Source organism: Mustela putorius, unplaced genomic scaffold, assembly GCF_011764305.1.
Source record: "Mustela putorius furo isolate JIRA1106 unplaced genomic scaffold, ASM1176430v1.1 tig00003845_pilon_pilon_pilon, whole genome shotgun sequence".
Classification (NCBI taxonomy): Eukaryota; Metazoa; Chordata; class Mammalia; order Carnivora; family Mustelidae; genus Mustela; species Mustela putorius.
This window is the reverse complement of record NW_025421998.1, coordinates 77,417,504-77,435,738: the sequence shown is the minus strand read 5'-3', so window position 1 is coordinate 77,435,738 and position 18,235 is coordinate 77,417,504. Positions and strand designations below refer to the sequence as shown.

At 36.9% G+C, this 18,235-nt stretch overlaps 1 protein-coding gene across 4 annotated transcripts in view; it reads right to left on the bottom strand.

The window, feature by feature from the left end:
• CPED1 (cadherin like and PC-esterase domain containing 1) overlaps positions 1-18,235 on the bottom strand; it is a 265,626-nt gene that overhangs the window by 204,961 nt on the left and 42,430 nt on the right. For all 4 annotated transcript variants that reach the window (XM_045062916.1, XM_045062917.1, XM_045062918.1 and 1 more), the window contains one exon: positions 3,155-3,261. In XM_045062916.1, coding sequence (XP_044918851.1) covers positions 3,155-3,261 — 107 coding nt within the window. The remainder of the gene's footprint in view (positions 1-3,154; positions 3,262-18,235) is intronic.

The window sequence follows — 18,235 nt, the reverse complement described above, 5'->3', positions numbered from 1 at the left end:
TTTATGCACATCATAAAATATATAAGATTTGCATCATTACTGAAAGGAACATCAAAGAGGTTTTAACTTGGATAGCTGACTTTTATACAACAAGCTTCTCCAGCTCAACATTGCAACATTAACATTATTTTTTAATAGGCTTTATTACTTTCAGGTAGTTTTAAGGTTCACAGCAAAATTCAGCAAAAGGTACAGAGATTTCCCATCTACCCACTGCCTCTACACATGCACAGCCTCCTCTATAAACAACCATCCACCAGAGTGTACCTTTGTTACACTTAAGGAATCTACACTGACACATCATTATCACCCAAATAATTATTTTCAATATATAAGGCTTTTGTGTTGGGCTTGAGTGCTTTCCATACACATCTACGTATGTGTATGTTTCATATAAGCTGCTGTTCTTCTTGGCATAGAACCTTTCATATCTTTGAAAGGATCAGAATGTGTAAGAAAAATGATAATGATATTTGAGCTCTGGGATATTTCTGAGATCAAACTGAGAGAAAGGAAATGTACATGTAGAAAGATTTCAATCCCCACATACTTTCCACAATCCTAATCTGTGAGTAATCTACATTTAAATTGTTCCTGTTATAGATGATCAGAAGCAAAAGTAAAAAATGATTCTTATTTGGAGACATAGTTCATTCATAAAAACAACAACCTATCAGTTACCAACATTGAGAAAGTGCTTATAAACGAAAACTGAAATTACAGTAATACCCTGAGCTCGTAAAGGAGACTAGACATTTGAATATGGACTATTTGTAAAGTTTAAGAAAGCACTGCGGGGTGGTGGTGGAACTGGGAAGCCTCCCTCAAGAATCCTGGGAGTGACACATATTTCACACTGTATCTTAAGGGGCTGCTCCTCGTCTTCATTAGATTGGTACACAGTTCTATCGATTATTTTATCAAAATTCAGATATTCTCCAAAAGCTGTTCAGTATCATCCCCAAGGAAGAGAACGAATGACAAGAAGGGTCGTTATCTCCTTGTCTCTCTCATGCAATTATCGTTCCATCAAATTCACCTGAAATTGTGCTCAAATGCTTTATACTAAGAGACATTTCAGTAGTTCTCAGTGCTCCAAGGACTAAAAACAGCATCCTGGGTTTAGGGACTGCTAATCCTACAAACATTTAGAGCTAGGAATGAATCCCTCTGTTCTTGAAACATTAGAACCTTTCTGTTAAAGGTGAAATACAGCCCCAGTTACTAAACTTAGTGTTACCCCAAATAGTGGACCTCACTTCACTTTCAGCATCATGGGGACCCACAGAGTTTTAAAATCATGTTCCTCTCCTTCTGACTAATTAGCGACTCTGAGCCACTTGTTTTTCGTAACAGATCTTCTGATGGCCTTCATTAAACTCTTAAATTCCAAAGCTCTGATGTGATGAATAATCCTAATTTGAGCAGGAGCTCTTCCTTTGTTCGTCTAAGAATCCCCGACGAACCTGAAGCAGCTTCTGTTCCGAATATTTATGTTGACATAAATAAGTCATGGTTCATAAAGATTCAAATTATTCATGTTCTAAAGTGACAGGTATCTAATATGTATCATTTAGAATGTTTGAATTCTTTAATAAGAGTATTCATTAGCAAAGGCTGTAAATGCAGTCCTAAATATATATATATATATATATATTTTTAATTGCATGGTGATGTGGCCATGAAAACAAAATTCAAAGTCAAACTGCCCAAGTTTGAATTTTCTGGTTGCTTTATTTATTAGCTATGAGGGCGTAGGCAAGTCTTCTAATTTTTCTGTGCTTCGATCTCTCCATATGTAAAGAATGGACATAAACATGTGAGCACTTAGAATGACGCGTAGCACTGATAGGAGGCCTTGGCAAGAGATTCACGAGAGAAGTGGAGAGAGTACTTATCTCCCCGGCTGCTTCTTTGCAGGGCTATGATTTGGAACTGGCTGTATTCCCCTATTTCATAGTTCCTTTCCGGTGATCCCTCTTTCTTGGTCCCAGCTCTCATTAGGTTTTGCTAACCACCTCTTCTAGGTACTCTTCTTTAGACGGAGGGTAGTACAAGTATCTTACAAGTACTCTAGTCCCTGGGGCCTCTAATCATTTTTTTCCCCTTATCTTTTTTTTTTTTATTAGATTCTCTCTAATCTTGTTTCTCTTCTTTTATCAAAACCTCAGTAAATAGCTCCTTCATTAGTTTCTCTTCAGTTGAATCCTTTCAAGGATAGCATTTGTCTCCTGCTTGGAGGTTGACAAATATTCAAGACTGTAGACTTTATCCTATAGTTGATGTGAAGCCGTTCAAGACTGAAGGGCAGGAAGAACCAGGTTCATTCAGCATTTTATTTTTCATCCTGATTAACTGTAGGCAGGATGGATTTCAGGAGCAAGACATATTTGCTTCAGAAGTTAGGATTTTACAATAAACCTGGTCAGAATAAAAGTAGTGAATATGGATATTTGAGAAATAAGAGACTTGAGAAGTATTTAGGAGTTGAATTCCTTAGTCCTGGTAATTGACAGAATGCAGAGGACAAAGGAGAAGAAGGGATCAAAGGGGAAGGCCAGATTTCTGCCTTAGGAAGTGACAGGACACTGATGACCAATAGAACAGTAGTCCTGCCGAGACACTGGATGAAAGAGTAGGAATGATGTCCCACGGAGCATAGGAGCTCATCTTCCTCGTGTTGAGTCTGAGGTGCCTGCGTGATATGAAAGTGAGGTTTAACAGGCAGTTATTCATATGAGCCTGAAGCCTGGGAAAATGCTTGAATTTTAGATGTTACTTGTGGAAATTATCAACCACCTTGGGAATGGTGTTGAGGAGCACAGGTATGTAAAGTATGAGCAGAGGAAAGGAGCTATGAAAACAGAGAAGGAAAGGCCAACGATTTATAAGAAGGAAAAAAAAAAATCAAGTACTCAGCCCAAAGGGCACAAGAGTCAAGATTTATAATAAGGAAGAAGATATCAAGATTGTCAATTGCAGAAATATCAAATAGTCAGGGTAGCTACTACAATACTATTTCACTACTGAGAAACAGATACTACTTACTTTTGATGCTTTTCTCACATTTGAAAAATACTATGGACCAAGAAATGCTGGTGTTAATATCCAAAGGGCTGTTAAAATCTGCAAACATTTTGAAAAGAATATTTACCTTTTGATGTAAACCCAAATGGCATACGTCTTCTTGGGATATGCAAGGTTTTCCACCAGCTTTCCTAGAAGACAGGCAAATGAGCAGATCCCATGCGCCCAAATCACCTAACAGCAGAAGAATATTGAAAAACATATAATTTTTAATCAGATTTTTGAAGAAACCATTTTTAGATTTAAGAATATTATTTAAATCCTAAAACACAAGAAAAATGATTCTGAATATATTTAAAAGTTGATATTTGAAGTAATTGAAATTTTCAACTTTTCTAATTTAGAAACATTTTTATATTTTTATATTTAGTATCATAATCAGGGAAAATTCACTTACGTAAAGCAAGTCTTAAAACTCCTATAAAAGACTAAAAATTAAATGTTTTAAGTCACATATTTTATAAATTTATGTAGTCTTATTTAGAGATTGGGAGGAAGGATGATTAGAAAGTCTTTTAGGATAGGGGGTGATTGCAAAATCAAATAATGAAAAGTCAAAACACCAAATATTTTGTTCTAGGCTTTGGTATCACTATCACTTTTCACAAATCTTAAAAAAATACACTTTTATAAGATTTCTTACAAAGACTAAGTTGTGGTCAGCAGAAAAAAAAATTCAGTGAAAAATAAAAAATAAAACAACAGGTTTTATCTAAAAGGAATTCATGGTCTAGTTATAGATAGCAGAGTTAAGCTCAAAATACAGAGTATGACATGGACCAAAGTAAATCATATTTCAGCTATCTACCAAGGACAAAGCTCTTTGCCAATAAATCCTAGTAACTTGCCAAAATAATCTCAGAAGAGTACATTCTTGCTAGTACTTGAACATTCGGAAATTAACATTCGTGTGTTATAAGTTTATTTTCCCTTACTCTCTTTGATTTATTTATATGTTTTTATCAACATGTCTTACACATAATTGGTGCTTTAAACACATTTTTTAAATGAGGGGGAACTGGATGGCTCAGTTGGTTAAGCATCTGCCTTCGGCTTAGGTCCTGATCTCAGGGTCCTGGGATCAGCATCGGGTGTCCCTGCTCAGCAGGGAGTCCACTTTTCTCTCTCCATCTGCCTGTCCCTACCCACCCTCCACCCAGGTGTTCATGCGTGCACGTTCTGTCAAATAAATAAATAAAATCTTTTTAAAAAATTGTTAAATGAATGAATAACTAGCCCATGATATGGTGTCAAACATGTTACTTTAGAGACAATATAGAAATAGGTAACTAAAAAATAACCAAAAGAAGAACACTAAATAATGTATAAAAGGATTGATATTACTTGGGGAACTTCTGCATTTGAGGTAGAAATTCACTTTAAAAAATTAAGCAATTTCTGTACACATGGTCTGATCTGTTGATCAGTCCTGAGATAATGTTCCTTCGGTAGCTCTTTATGCCGGAACTCACAAGTCATCTCTTGCATTAGGTATCCGTGGTTTCTAAAAAGCTAGAAAATAACCAAATCATGTCTTTTAAAATTTCACAGAAGAATGTCTCACTTGAAATCATAATGCTTTCAAAGAAGGGCTTTATAGAAAAAAAAAAAAAAAGATCGATAAGGAAGAGGGACCTATGACCATCGGGAATGACATTTCACTCTGCACTAATCAAGTACTTTACCTTTTGACAAGCTCTATGCTCTCAGGGCCACTGGTTCCTCTGTAATTGTTCTGTTTCTAGAAGAGAAGCCTCTCCACCAAACAAAGGGATCCAGACCACTGAACTCAAGTTAACATGTGAGCCCTTGTCCTAGAGCTTCTCCATTTGCTCGATTTATCTCAAGATGCTGGAATATAACACAATAGTTCACAGGGACATAGAGAAAAGATGCACTTGATTGAGGGGTGGGAGAAATCTCTCTATGTAATAGCCATCGACCTCTGGATTGGAAGATCTATGCCGCTCCCTGCATCCTCACTTTGAAGGAAACTCCAAATGGATTCCTAGAGCCAAAAAAACACTCCATGATGATCCCACTACGAGATTGAAAAGTGCACCTGGCACTTTCAGCCAAAACCTTTTGATATGGACTTAAAAGGGAAAACAAAGAGAAAATATTCATTCAATATTATTATTTCTAGCCGAAGAAACACTAAACTAAAACACTAAAACTCTAGAAGAAACCTCCTGACATAATATACTCAACCCAATATGTTTAGAAGACAAGGCTATGCAACGAGAGGATTTCAAATCATGAACTGTACTGTTTGGACATTAAAAACCCAGTAGGTTTTATATTCCTCCACGTCTGATACACACCCTCCTTCACTACCCAAGGCGTACACACAATTTCTCAATTTGATGACAATATATATATTTAAGCCATAAATGTTTAAAACTGGAAAACATGTTTAAATAATTCAAAACATTTAATTTGTAAAGAATCTCCTACGAGGACATTGTACTGGAATTATGAGTGTAAATAGCAAAAAACAACAAAAAAAGGAAAAGTACAGTCACTGCCCTGAACCATCTATGAGAGACCTAAATGAACATTAAAAACAATTTAGGATAACTAATAAAGTGCCATGCAGTTTCTTGACATTTATAAGGGTGACCCCTTACCTCTCAAAACTATTTAACAAATATTTTAAATTTAAAATTAATAATTCAAAAACACTTTATAGCACATACATTTAACCTTAAAATGAAAGTAGAGTATAGCCCAAAGTTTCAAGTAATCTCTTCAGATACTTCTTGTCAAATTCTTGCCTCCACAGTTTGAAAAGTACTGATTGTCATCACTCAAAATTCCTATTGTTACCCTCACTGAGTCCTACCACAAATTTCTAAATCTGCTTCCTGCTTAAATATTCAGTTTAATGGAAATTTATGTTAGATCAACACCTTCAAGCTTATAATCTGATGAGTGTTTCAATGTATTATTTCAGTCTTAGTAATAATGACAAAAATAAACTTTAATAACTACCAAAAACAAAAAAAAAAATCTTGAGTAGACCTTTTCACTTCCATCTCCAATCTTAAAAGTTAACTCCCTCCCCTGAGGCCCACAGTCCCTTTTTAAAGAAAAAGCTTTATTTGTTTTGTGAGAGGCACCATGTATTCAAACTTGGTTTTAAAAACCCCCAAAGCCACACTGTAGTTAGAAAACCAGCAGAGAAAAAAGCACATTCACTAGCTGAGAAAAATCACATTCAGAAGTCAACATTGGAGTGTTTGGGAAACAAATGTGTGCCTTAGCAAAATTACAAATTGGTAAATATTGTGGGGGCTTTCGGGCTGTGCTCAACTAGCTGAAAGCAGGAGCAGTTAGTAAGCAAATGCCCCTGGGGGTACAGCAGAGATGCAGACCAAGGGCACATAGGGACGGTCCAGCCTGCATGTAGGGTGCTTGTGGCCTGCATGATTACTATTTTTGTTTTTGTTTTTAATTTTAAGTATTTGCCAAAATGTGGATGTCAGCACAATTCACCTGAAAATCCAGATTTCTGTCTTCATTTGAAAACCTGAAGGCTGTGGTCCTACGGGGTCCATTTCCTACAAGGTGGAGGGCAGCCACTGACGGGAGCGGAGTACAGCTTCCCACATTTTCTCCTGTTTCTGCCATGTGGCCCGGCCTGGGCCCCAAGAGCCTGGCTCTGCCTCCACGAGGCCAACAGTCCAAGGCCTGGTGTGAAAACTGTGAGTCGGTTTGCAAGAGCTGCTCATTCACCCTTTAGCTTTCAAATGAATTAGAGTTGGTCCTTAGGTAAATTGGTCTTGTTAAGATGACTGTAGTAGGTAAATCGATATTTGGTCAGTTAGTCTTACAAGGATGTCTGAACACACGCTTTCATCTCCAGTTTAGACACCATGCTCTCCCACAAGGTTGAGTAAGGTCATTTCAACTCCAGAGACATTCTACTACCCGTTAAAAGTTGGTAAGGACTGAAGTGTGGTCTCTTGGATTAGTTCTTTCTCACAGGAGCCTGGGAAAATCAGGCCAGGCCTATGGGCATTTTTTTTTTTTTTCACTTATGCCTCTTCTCTGGAGTTGGACCGGTAGAGAGGATGAGGGGTCATTCCTAGGTGGGCCTGTTCTCATCTCCTTCTCATCCACAGTTTCTTTGGGGACTCTTTTACGACATTCAGCCTGTCTCAGGCCTGTCTCCATAGTTCTATGTAGCCTAGGATAGGCTTTTTTCTTTTATAGGCACTGGGGCAAACATTCTTTCTTCTTTTTTTTTTTTTTTAAGATTTTATTTATTTATTTGACAGAGGTCACAAATAGGCAGAGAGGAAGGGGGGAAAAGCAAGAGAGAGAGGGGGAAAAGAGAGAGAGAGGAGGAGAAGAGGCTCCCCGTTGAGCAGAGAGCCCGACCCGGGGCTCCATCCCAGGACCCTGGGATCATGACCTGAGCTGAAGGCAGAGGCTTAACCCAGTGAGCCACCCAGGTGCCCCTGGGGCAAACATTCTTTATGTTGGTCTTACTCAATGTGTTTCTTCTACGCTGGAAAGTTGACATTAATATTAGAGTGTAAGAGCAGAGAAGTCAGACCTGGATTTGGGGAAAAAAACAAACCAAACTGAAACAAAACAAAACAAAAAAACAGACAAAGCCACCCTGGGCCAACTTGGATGGGGGTTTCTTGGGTTTTCCTGACAGACAGAAACGGAGACCTTTAGAGGATTCAGCCTAGTTCCTTAGCATATTGCATTAGGATTTGGTGCCAAAGCCACACTAATAATTAAGTCAACAACAGTACTAGTATTAGTAGTGATGATATCAACAGTAAATCTTTCTGGAGCACGTAATTACTGTAATTATGTGCTCCAAAAAGATTTGCTGTTGATACAGGTACTATTCCAAGTATTTGTATCGATTCACTTATTCCACAAAATATCCTCCTGGATATGATTATTCTCCTTCTGAAAAGCACAGGAGGTTAAATAACTTGTTCAAGGTCAGCCATCTGGTTAGTGGTGGGAAGAAAATGTGAACACAGGAAGTTTAACTCCAGGGGCCATGTTCATGACTATTATCTCATTATCCCTTCAAAAACCACAGAGGCAATAGGAGAAATTCAGCTTATGCTACCTTATGAATTTTAACTTGAGCAGAACTTCCAACAACACCATGGGGTAGAAGCAATTATTCCACACACTTTACAAGAGAGGAAACTGAGACAAAGAGGAATTGCATAGGTTTGGTATTTTCCCAACTACTCTCTAGTGCATCCATTTTCCTTTGGGACCTCAGAGGCAAAAAGGACTAGAACAGATTATCTGGGGCATTCCCAGACCCTCACCCAGCAATAGTGCTCCAAAAACCTTATTAGCTATCACTGTTAATTGAAGTAAGTAAAACTTTCATCTTTAGAAGGAGGGAGTACCTCAGCTGCCCATGTACTTCGGAACTATAAATATTAACTTGGCCTCCATCTACTTTTGAAAAAAGATCTCTAAAATTTCTTAGATTTTTTTGGTAGTTAAAATGATTTCTTTCCCCATCACATAGAAACCAGAGCAAGACCAACTCCCAGACTGGACTAGCCAAGCCCGTAAATAGAGAGGTCACAGGACATTGTTCTAGGAAAACAGGATGTGGATGTTCTGTTCTCTGACTCAAAATTACAAAAACAACAAAAATCTATACAGGCTTCTGTTTATAAACTGTGGAACAAAATTGCTGATAACACCACATTACCATGCCTCCTCGGTGTTGGCTCAGATATCAACCAAGACCCTGTGGTAGACAGGGTCTGGATTAATTAGTTCAGACATAAAATGGCATTGAGTTAGTTTTTATCCTTCTCTTTTTGTTCTCAGGAACCAACTAACTTCTCAGTGTTAAAAACAAGAGCTATTTTCAAAGGTTTTGTTCTCGTTTTTGTTTTACTCAGGCATCTGCCCTACAGAGTAAGGTCTGTCTTTAGGATATTTCCAGTCTCGGGGTGCCTGGGTGGCTCAGTGTTTTAAGCCTCTGCCTTCGGCTCAGGTCATGATCTCAGGGTCCTGGGATGGAGCCTCACATTTGCTCTCTGCTCAGCAGGGAGCCTGCTTTCCCCTCTGTCTGCCAGCTTCTCTGCCTATTTGTGATCTCTCTCTCTGTCAAATAAATAAATAAAATCTTTCAAAAAAAAGAAAAAAAAAAGGATATTTCCAGTCTCTCAGAGGCAGGTTGCCATGTAAAGCAAACAATCATTTCCTGGCTCTCCAGTGACCTCCCTCATTGATAAAGTCTACCGGTTCAGTAACTCAACCCAGAGAAAAACAGAGAGCTCTGAGGTATTATCATTCACATAAATGCCATGTATTTTCAAGGAATGACAGCTTCAGTTTTCTGGCACACTATATAAAAATCTCAGAATATTAAGTCTATTCTGCTTTGTTTTTCTTCATAACATTTATCATGATCTGACAGATTATATATGTCTCGTCTATGTGTTTATTGCTGCCTGCCCTTCCCAGTAGAATGTGAGCTTCCTGAGGGCAGGGCTGTGTCTATTTTTTTCACTACTATATCCTCAGTATCTACAACAGTGGCTGGGATTTCAGAAAAATTTGCTATATAGTTTGAGATCCATAGTGAATGTATAACTGAATGTGAGTGACAGATCAACAATTAAAACTCAATCAAAGCCAGTATATTGTGAAAATTAAAAATAGAGATAATGAAGAAAAATATTAAAGTAGTTTACAAGGAGGACCTAAAGATATATTTTGGTTCTTAGTAAGAATAAGAGAGAAGTAAGCCTAAGAAAATAAAGTTAACCATTCTTAGCATTTAAAGAAATTATGAAAAGAAAGCAGATTCCAAGTGCTTTACTTAGTGGAAACTTTTTTCGTGAACACATACATCACATTGAAGCAGAAAAGATTTATAAAGTCTGACTTGGAAAATAAACTTGTCCAAGAGCTTCCAAGATACATAGCTATAAAAGCCAAGCCTCATTTACTTATTCACAGTATTATACTGTTATATTCCGTAAGGATACACATTCGGTGATTTCCTAAAATGTGTGGCTTTTTTTAAAATCAAGAAATACTGAAGATGTTTAAATTTTAAGTAACAGATAATATTCCTTTATAATACAACATGAGAATATTCCATATCGTTACTGTTCCATCTGTATACTCTTTCTCTTTACAACTAGACTGTGAGATTTTTACTGAATAACAATGTATCATTTCCCTACATCAATCCTTTATCAGAGTTAGTAAATACAGCTACATTCATGAATACATTATCAACTTATTGATGACAAATTTGGTTCTATGCTTGATAACACCATAAAATTGTCTGGCTATAAATTAGCCATTGCAAATATCTGTTTTATTCCCAAATCATGCAAGTTGAATTAACCAGTTCTCTTAACTTATATTCTTACTGTGATGGATCCACAGAACAGTAATCCAGCACCCACAATAAATTTTATTTAAGACTTTTTTTTTTTAAGATTTTTTATTTATTTGACAGAAAGAGATCACAAGTAGGTAGAGAGGCAAACAGAGAGAGAGAGGAGGAAGCAGGCTCCCTGCCGAGCAGAGAGCCCTATGTGGGACTCGATCCCAGAACCCTAAGATCATGACCTGAGCTGAAGGCAGAGGCTTTAACCCACTGAGCCACCCAAGCACCCTATTTATGACTTTTCTTTAACGACAAAAACCATTCCCGTTCTTGTATCTAACACTGATTATTATAGACGCTTAGTAGATATTTATTGGATTGACTATTGCAATTTTCAGAATTTAAAAGAAATCATTATATACAGAACTTTAGATATTCAGTGATTATACAACATGGTCGTAAATCTAATTAAGTCTAGTTCCTTACTCCAAGAGTATGGTCATGGGTTTTGCTTGTGATGCCTCTGGTTCCTTATCCTGAGCCAATGATTAAAAACTTTGTGTTTTGCCACAGAGAAATTCTAAGCCATTCTCTCTTGGTGTTCCAAATCCACACTAGAAATCAAGCTTTCCTATCCCACTGTCTACCCTCTTTCTGCCCTGTGAGAGGTTGTGAAGATCAATGAGATCATTACTGCGAGGAGTTTTGAGTTTCTGAAATTCTCCTGCTCTACTCATAAGCTCAAGAAACCGATACGATGCAGAAACTTTTGCACAAGTTTAAAAAAAGACTCCTGCTCTAAAGGAATTTTCCATCAAGAAGAGCTTGAAAGGAAATAGATCAGTTTATTCTTATGAAATAAATTCAAGATATGTTTACTTTAGAAGGCTCCTTGGGTTTTTTAAAATGACATTTTTAAAGATTTTCGTGGTACTTCTTTAGCCTGCTGTTGAAGTGTCATCAAACGTATGTTTAAACTTTTACTGCTTTCAGGACTATTATCTGTCTGGGATAAAACTCTCATTACAGCATTTTACCAAAGTTCTAAATGTCTGGAATTCCCACCAGCTTGAACACCTTAAAAGAAATGAACACTGAGGCAGTTTTAAAAATCAGACTATACCTCATGCCTAGATATTGGTTTCTAACATCGTTCTCCAATAAAAGGAACCACAGGTCCTTGGAGAAATTGCTGATTCAAGGGGGCTGGAATAGTAAATATACAATATGATCCTAGAGCATCGTTGTGCCAGAAAGTAAGGAAGAGCTCAAAAACAAACAAGAAAACAAACAAAAGCAATGATGGAAGTATGTCAAAGGGATGTAAGAGCTAATGGTCAAGACTGGAACAATTTAGCAACAGAATAAGTAATACTGGATTATAACCCAAAATATCAAATAACTATCCATAAGTCCAGGCTGATATAAACCAATGATCTGAATAAATAAATAAATGGGGATGAAGAGACAAACCTTGAGAGTAGAAAAATACCAAATAATGCACGGAGCTACTGTAAACTCAAGGAGCTGGAGATCGGCTTCCCCATCCTCTGAGCTGAACATAATGCCATCTTTCTGAAGAGGACCGTGTGGAAAGCAGAAGTCAAAGAATAACAGTGGAAGACCTGACAAACACTACCTCAGGCAAGTGATCAAGGTTAACACCAATAGTGGTAAGTCATGGTGAGACTATATAGCCTTGACATGATGTGCTGAGAACTACTGTGGTCTGACTCCTGCAAGCCATAACTCCAGTCTAGTCTTGGGAAAAATATCAGGCAAATCCCAATGGAGAGACATCAAAATACCTGACCAGTTCTCAAAGCTGTCAAGTTCATCAAAAACAAAGAAAGTCTGAGAAACCATCATGGCCAAGAGAAGCCTAAGGGGACATGATGACTAAATGTAATGTGATATCCTGGGTGGGATTTTGGAATGGAAGAAGGACATCATGTAAAAAACTAAGGAAATCTGAATAGGGTATGGACTTTAGTGTTTAATACATCAGAATGAACAAATTCTCCAGAGGAAATAAGATGTTTGTTTAGTATATAGATGTAACTAGGCATAAAGTCTCACATACTAATTACATATCTCACTATGTATTTTATTTTTTTTTTAATTTTTAAAAAGATTTTACTTATTTATTTGACAGAGATTACAAGTAGTCAGAGAGGCAGGCAAGGAGAGAGGAGGAAGCAGGCTCCCCACTGAGCAGAGAGCCCGATGCGGGGCTCAATCACAGAACCCTGAGACCCTAACCTGAGCCGAAGGCAGAGGCTTAACCCACTGAGCCACCCAGGCACCCAGACTCACTAGGTATTTTATACTCTGGGTGTTGTACTGCAAACAGCACTACAATGCTGAAAGTAAAAAATAATTACTTTTTATGCAAGATGCATTCTCTGCTAATAAAAATTCCAGTGGTATTTAAAATACAGAGGATTAAAACATAGATCAAGTTTGGGGTTTGAGGCTCTCCTATTAATACATGCAGTTCCCCAAATTGTTAGGCTTCATTTTCATTTGCTACTGTTTCTAAATTCAAATCCTCTGGTGATTTTGTTTACAACCATTGCTTTTGCTCCTTTGCCAAGGACTCCCAAATTTACATTTCTCTACACTTCTCAGGTTTAGAGAGTCATTTCCAGCTACATTCTAAACAAAGGCCCCATTGGACAAGTACAAATCAGAACCCATTATCATCTGCCAAAATCTTGTCCCTCCTTCCACTTTTCTTATCATCAAATGTGTAGCCAGTCTCTCCTTCAAGCTAGAAATCATAAGGTCATCTTCAACTTGTACTTGTCTCTCATTCCCACAGCCCGCTGATTTCCAATTCCCATCAATTTTAAGTTAAAAGTTCTTAAATATTCCCTGCCTTTTCCAAATCCTATTGCATTCTCTAAGCCCAAGATCTCACCATCTCTGCAACATCTTTTAGTCTCCCTGCTTCTAATTCTTTTTCCTTCTCTAACCTCTCTATAGCTCTCCATCGTCCAAAAGCACATCTTATATTGCCAGCACAAGACAGATCAAATTCCTTAGCAAAGCAACCTAGGCCCTTTGTATCTGCCCTAACCTAGTCTTCCAGTCACGTTTCCTCTCAAAGCCGCCCCCCCCCCACATCCTCTTCTGCCACATCAAACCCTCGTTGGTCCCCCTGAGACTAGCACGCAGCTCATGCTGCTGAATGTTCTTCCCTCCCAAATCTGCTGGAGAGCTCATTGTTACATACTAAGTATTCTCCTTGCACACTTGCCTAGATCCCCACACTCAGAACTGGCAACTTCCTTTTCTATAGTGGAACATTGTATTTGTCCTTCATACTGCTTATACTTTATATTACAGTTAAACATGCCCATCCTTACTCCTCAGCAAGGGTCCTTGGATCTGCAACATTGTCATCAGCTGACAGCTTGTCAGAAATGAAAAATTTCAGCCCCCAGCTTAGACCTTACCAAATCAGAATTTGTCAATAACAGGTGACCTCTATGCATGTGTCTGTGTGAGAGGCACTCACATCTACCTAGACCCTATATAGTTCTTTAAAAGGTCTCACTCCCCTTTGAAATGCTCTCTGTCCCACCAACACCTACTTCAGTGCCCTACCCATAGTTCTTGTTTAATAACCATGTGTTGACTATAACTTGGGTGGTTAGTGTCACTTGTGAAATATCCTGATGCCTCAATATAATGTCCTATGCCTTATACTTGTTATGAGATTGGGGCTTTAAACTAAGTTCTTTTATTTCTTAAGTACTTGACATGAGTATTTGACAGACATTTCTTATACCAAATTCCACATTATGGAACAGGAGTTTTCAGTGTATAATTAGCATTGTGACACTTCATTTAACCAAATATTATTCCTTCTTCCTGTTTTATTAAAAGTCATTTTGCATGACTTCTTTAAAATGCAATGAATGCAATGTAGTCATGTCTGGTTTAACATTTTATAATAAGGCACTGGGGACTATGAGCAATCTGAAAGGGAGGAGGGAGTCACTGATTTAAAATTTATTCTAAGAATAATTCCACACTAATTCAGCACAGATGAGAACTAAGGCTTAAGAAAATTAATTCACTAACATGAGAAAAAGAACCAACTCCCTAAATGGCTTATTACTTAATGCAACAAGTATTTTAGGATTACATATCCCCTGCTCATAATGCATTATTTTCAATCTCTTTGGAGATTTATTTAACCCAATCATATATTTCTGGAAGATATTTATCTTCCATTTTCAAATCAAGCAATAGATAATCTAATGAACTTGTTCAAGGTCATTCCTAAAGGGAGTTGTAATAATAGTACTAACATCTAGGGAATGTTTTGAGGCTTAAATAAGTTATTACTTGTCAAGTGCTTAGAACAGTGCCTAGTAGTTGATGAGCTTTATATTAGTATTTGTTTAACGAATAATTAGGTGAGTAGAGGGTATATACAGGCTGATAAATTCCAGATCTAGGTAATGAAGTTTCAAGAAACAAAATATGACATCTTCTAGCTTATTATTTAAGGCTTATGTACAGAGTGATACAAGTGTAATTTAGGAAACACAGTGAATAATCTTCTCTTCCAACTCTTTGCCATCCCTTTGTTTCTTTGACAGGCTTTTTCGCCATAGGAGGAAACACACTCATCAATGGTTTCCATCTAAGGAAAAGGGAGGACCTCATCAGTGTGGAGGCGCCAGTTAAAATTCATGCACATCATCTAGAACAGGACTCAGCAATGTTCTCTCATTGGTAGTCCAAATGCATTTGTTAGAATAGGTAAGCCTTGAAAGAAATGAAGAAATGGACATTCTCATGAGTGAGTAGCAACTAGCCCTAAGTGGTGGGTGTTATCCGAGCAGCAAGGCCAGCCTCAACAGCACCCCAAAGTGGGTGCTTTAGGTAAGGAGGCACCTGGGCAATGGGCAAACAGATCTACCGCCTAAGACAAGTTTCATCCACTTCACAATTTTCTGAAAATTGGCCCTGTTCCTAGAAGCCAAGAGGATATTGGAAATGTCTCCTGAGGCTAATAATTCTAGTATTCATGTGATGAATAATATTTAGGTCAATGTGAAACTATGCCAAACACTATTAAAGTGCACCATACTTTTAAAGTGACTTGTTCTTATACATCTATTGGGTATAATTTATCCCACAGATTTTAAAAGAATTCTGCAAAATCATAGTTTCCTCATCTCATAATGATAATTTTCCACCTCTCCAGAGAGGCTCGGAACATGAGTTGCTATTTTTCTAATTATTAACTACTCAAAATTCAGATAGTAAACTCATTTCTTTGATTGTCATTATCTAAAATCATTTTCTTTGTTTCATTGACATTCTTAATTTTAAGATTTACATATGTATTTTATTATCTTTTTATCCTTTAACTTCTATCAAACGGATTCCCAAGAATAATGTTGGTGGCTTAAAAAGTGTAAGTATTTAAAATTTTATAGATTTTTCCAGATTGCTTTCCAAAAGAAAGGTATGAGAACTTCCACACCCAGAATTCCTACCAGCAATAGGTGACATCACCAGTTTTGGGTTTTGCCAGTTCTACAAATGTAAGGTGATATTTTATACTTTATACCATTTTTCTGTAACCTTTTCTGAATTTCACGATCTTTTCTTCTTTGTTTTGCCATTTGGATTTTCTTTCTATGAACTTTTTTTTTTTTCAGTAACCTTTCGTCCCAATTTGGGGCTTGAATTTACAACCCCAAGATTAAGAGTCACATGTTCTACCAGGAAAGCTGGCCAGGCTCCCCTTTGTAAACAAATTTACATGCTTTATATAAAAAAGTTTTCTGAATAAAAATGAAGTTAAAAAACAGCATTTAGCATAATAAAAATATTTGCAATTAATATGCAAACAAAACTTCCTTTTTTAGTAAAAAATTAAAACGGTGTGTCATTTTTAACCACATCAGATTAAAATCATGTTAACATCTATCCCCTGAAGATTGTGAACTAGCACTGGTGCTGAAAGTCAAACTAGGAACCATCCTTTTGTAGAGAAATTTGGCATGGAGAACCACCGTTTTATTATTTCCACCCCTTGGCCAAATAATTGAGTGTTACACTCAGATCTCCAACCTGTAATATAAATGAATATAGTAGCAAAGTTGTATTTATAGCAATTAGTTGAAACAATTCTTAACTATCTATCAAGAAGGACTTAGTAAAAATACTGCAGTGTTCCATATAATAAAATACTAAAAAAGAATGAAACCAAAATTTTTCATGCACTTTCCAGAAACTAGTGTGCTATTGTGCTTAAAGACTCAGGTTTGGAGGGAGACAGTCCCAGGACTGTCAGACAGACTGACAGACAGCTGTGCCAGCTCTGGAAGACATTGCTCCGTTTCTCATTGGTGAAAGAGAAATATCTGCCTTAAAGACTAGGAGTGAGAATTCAATGAGCTCATGTAGGTAAAGTGCTTATCACAGCACATTTAGTTAATGATCAAAAAAGACAAACTTAAACCTACTGATAGGAAAATCTATTCAAATTTTTATACCTACATTGATATGGCAAAGCTTTTATCAGAATATCTGAAGATTAACATTTTATCTTTTAAAACATGGGGCATAAGCTATTGTACAGAGAGGCAGGAGGCAAAAGGGGAGGATGCAAGTATGTGTGCTCACCTGTGCACGTGCAAGTGCATGGTTGGGCTGTGCTTGGAGAGATGCCTAGAAACATGCACAACATTAACTGGGTTATCTCTGGGTGGTGGGATTTGGATTCAATTTTTTACATTCATCTTTGTATTTGCAAACATTTGGTTCAATATTCTACCACAAACATGTAACAACTTTGTAAATGGGACTATTTTCTAAAAATGTAGTTAGGATATGCACATGTGCAGCCAAGTAAAGAAATATTATTCTCTGAGAAAAATGACATTTGTCTTTTTATACACTGTGTATCTTTCCAAGTACTATAAAATGTCAATTAACTGTTACAGAGAAACAAAAATGTATGGAAAATTAACCTGGATCTTGATCACTTTAAAATTCAAAATGTTTCTGATATCACATAGAGTACCTTAAAAATACTCAATGTGACAAAGTAATAGGATTTTTTTTTCCCATAAGACAAGAAATAAAAATTGGCCTCAGCATGCAATAGTCTTGCTGTGTAGCTATGAGTTAGAGATTTCAGGTACCCACATATAAGGTCCTGCTGGTAAACTTTAATATGATATTTCTCTAAAAAATGGATAAATAATGAATAGAGATTCCTGAGCAAACAAACCAGTGGAAACGCAAACACTCATTATTCTTGATATGTTGGCTTTCTGGATGAGTCTTCAGATTACCATGGAATGTGCCTGCCTTTCTGGCATTCCCAGCATTCTTACTATGATGCAAGTACCCATTTCCAACAGAAACAATCTGTCTATACTATAGCTGTGAATTTGGATTTCTACTTCCATAGAACAACCGGTAAAGTTCTCATTCTGAAAACAAATGACAGAGTTTTGATACTGGTGATGTTTGGTGAGATGGGAATTTTTTTTTCTTTTTTCTTTTTTCTTTTTTTTTTATGTCTAATTGGGAAATGCTTTAACCTTTTCAGGTGGAATTTTGACAGCACGAATGAAGAGCTTCAAAAAGCACCCTCATTCTCCATTTCAGTAATTTTAATTTCAGAAATTTGTGCTAAGAAAAGTTAGAAATGTAAACAAAGATTTATATACAAGAATTATTTACAACAGCAAAATATTGATAAAATCATAAATACTTAACAATGTGGAAAAGATTAAGAAAATTATATTA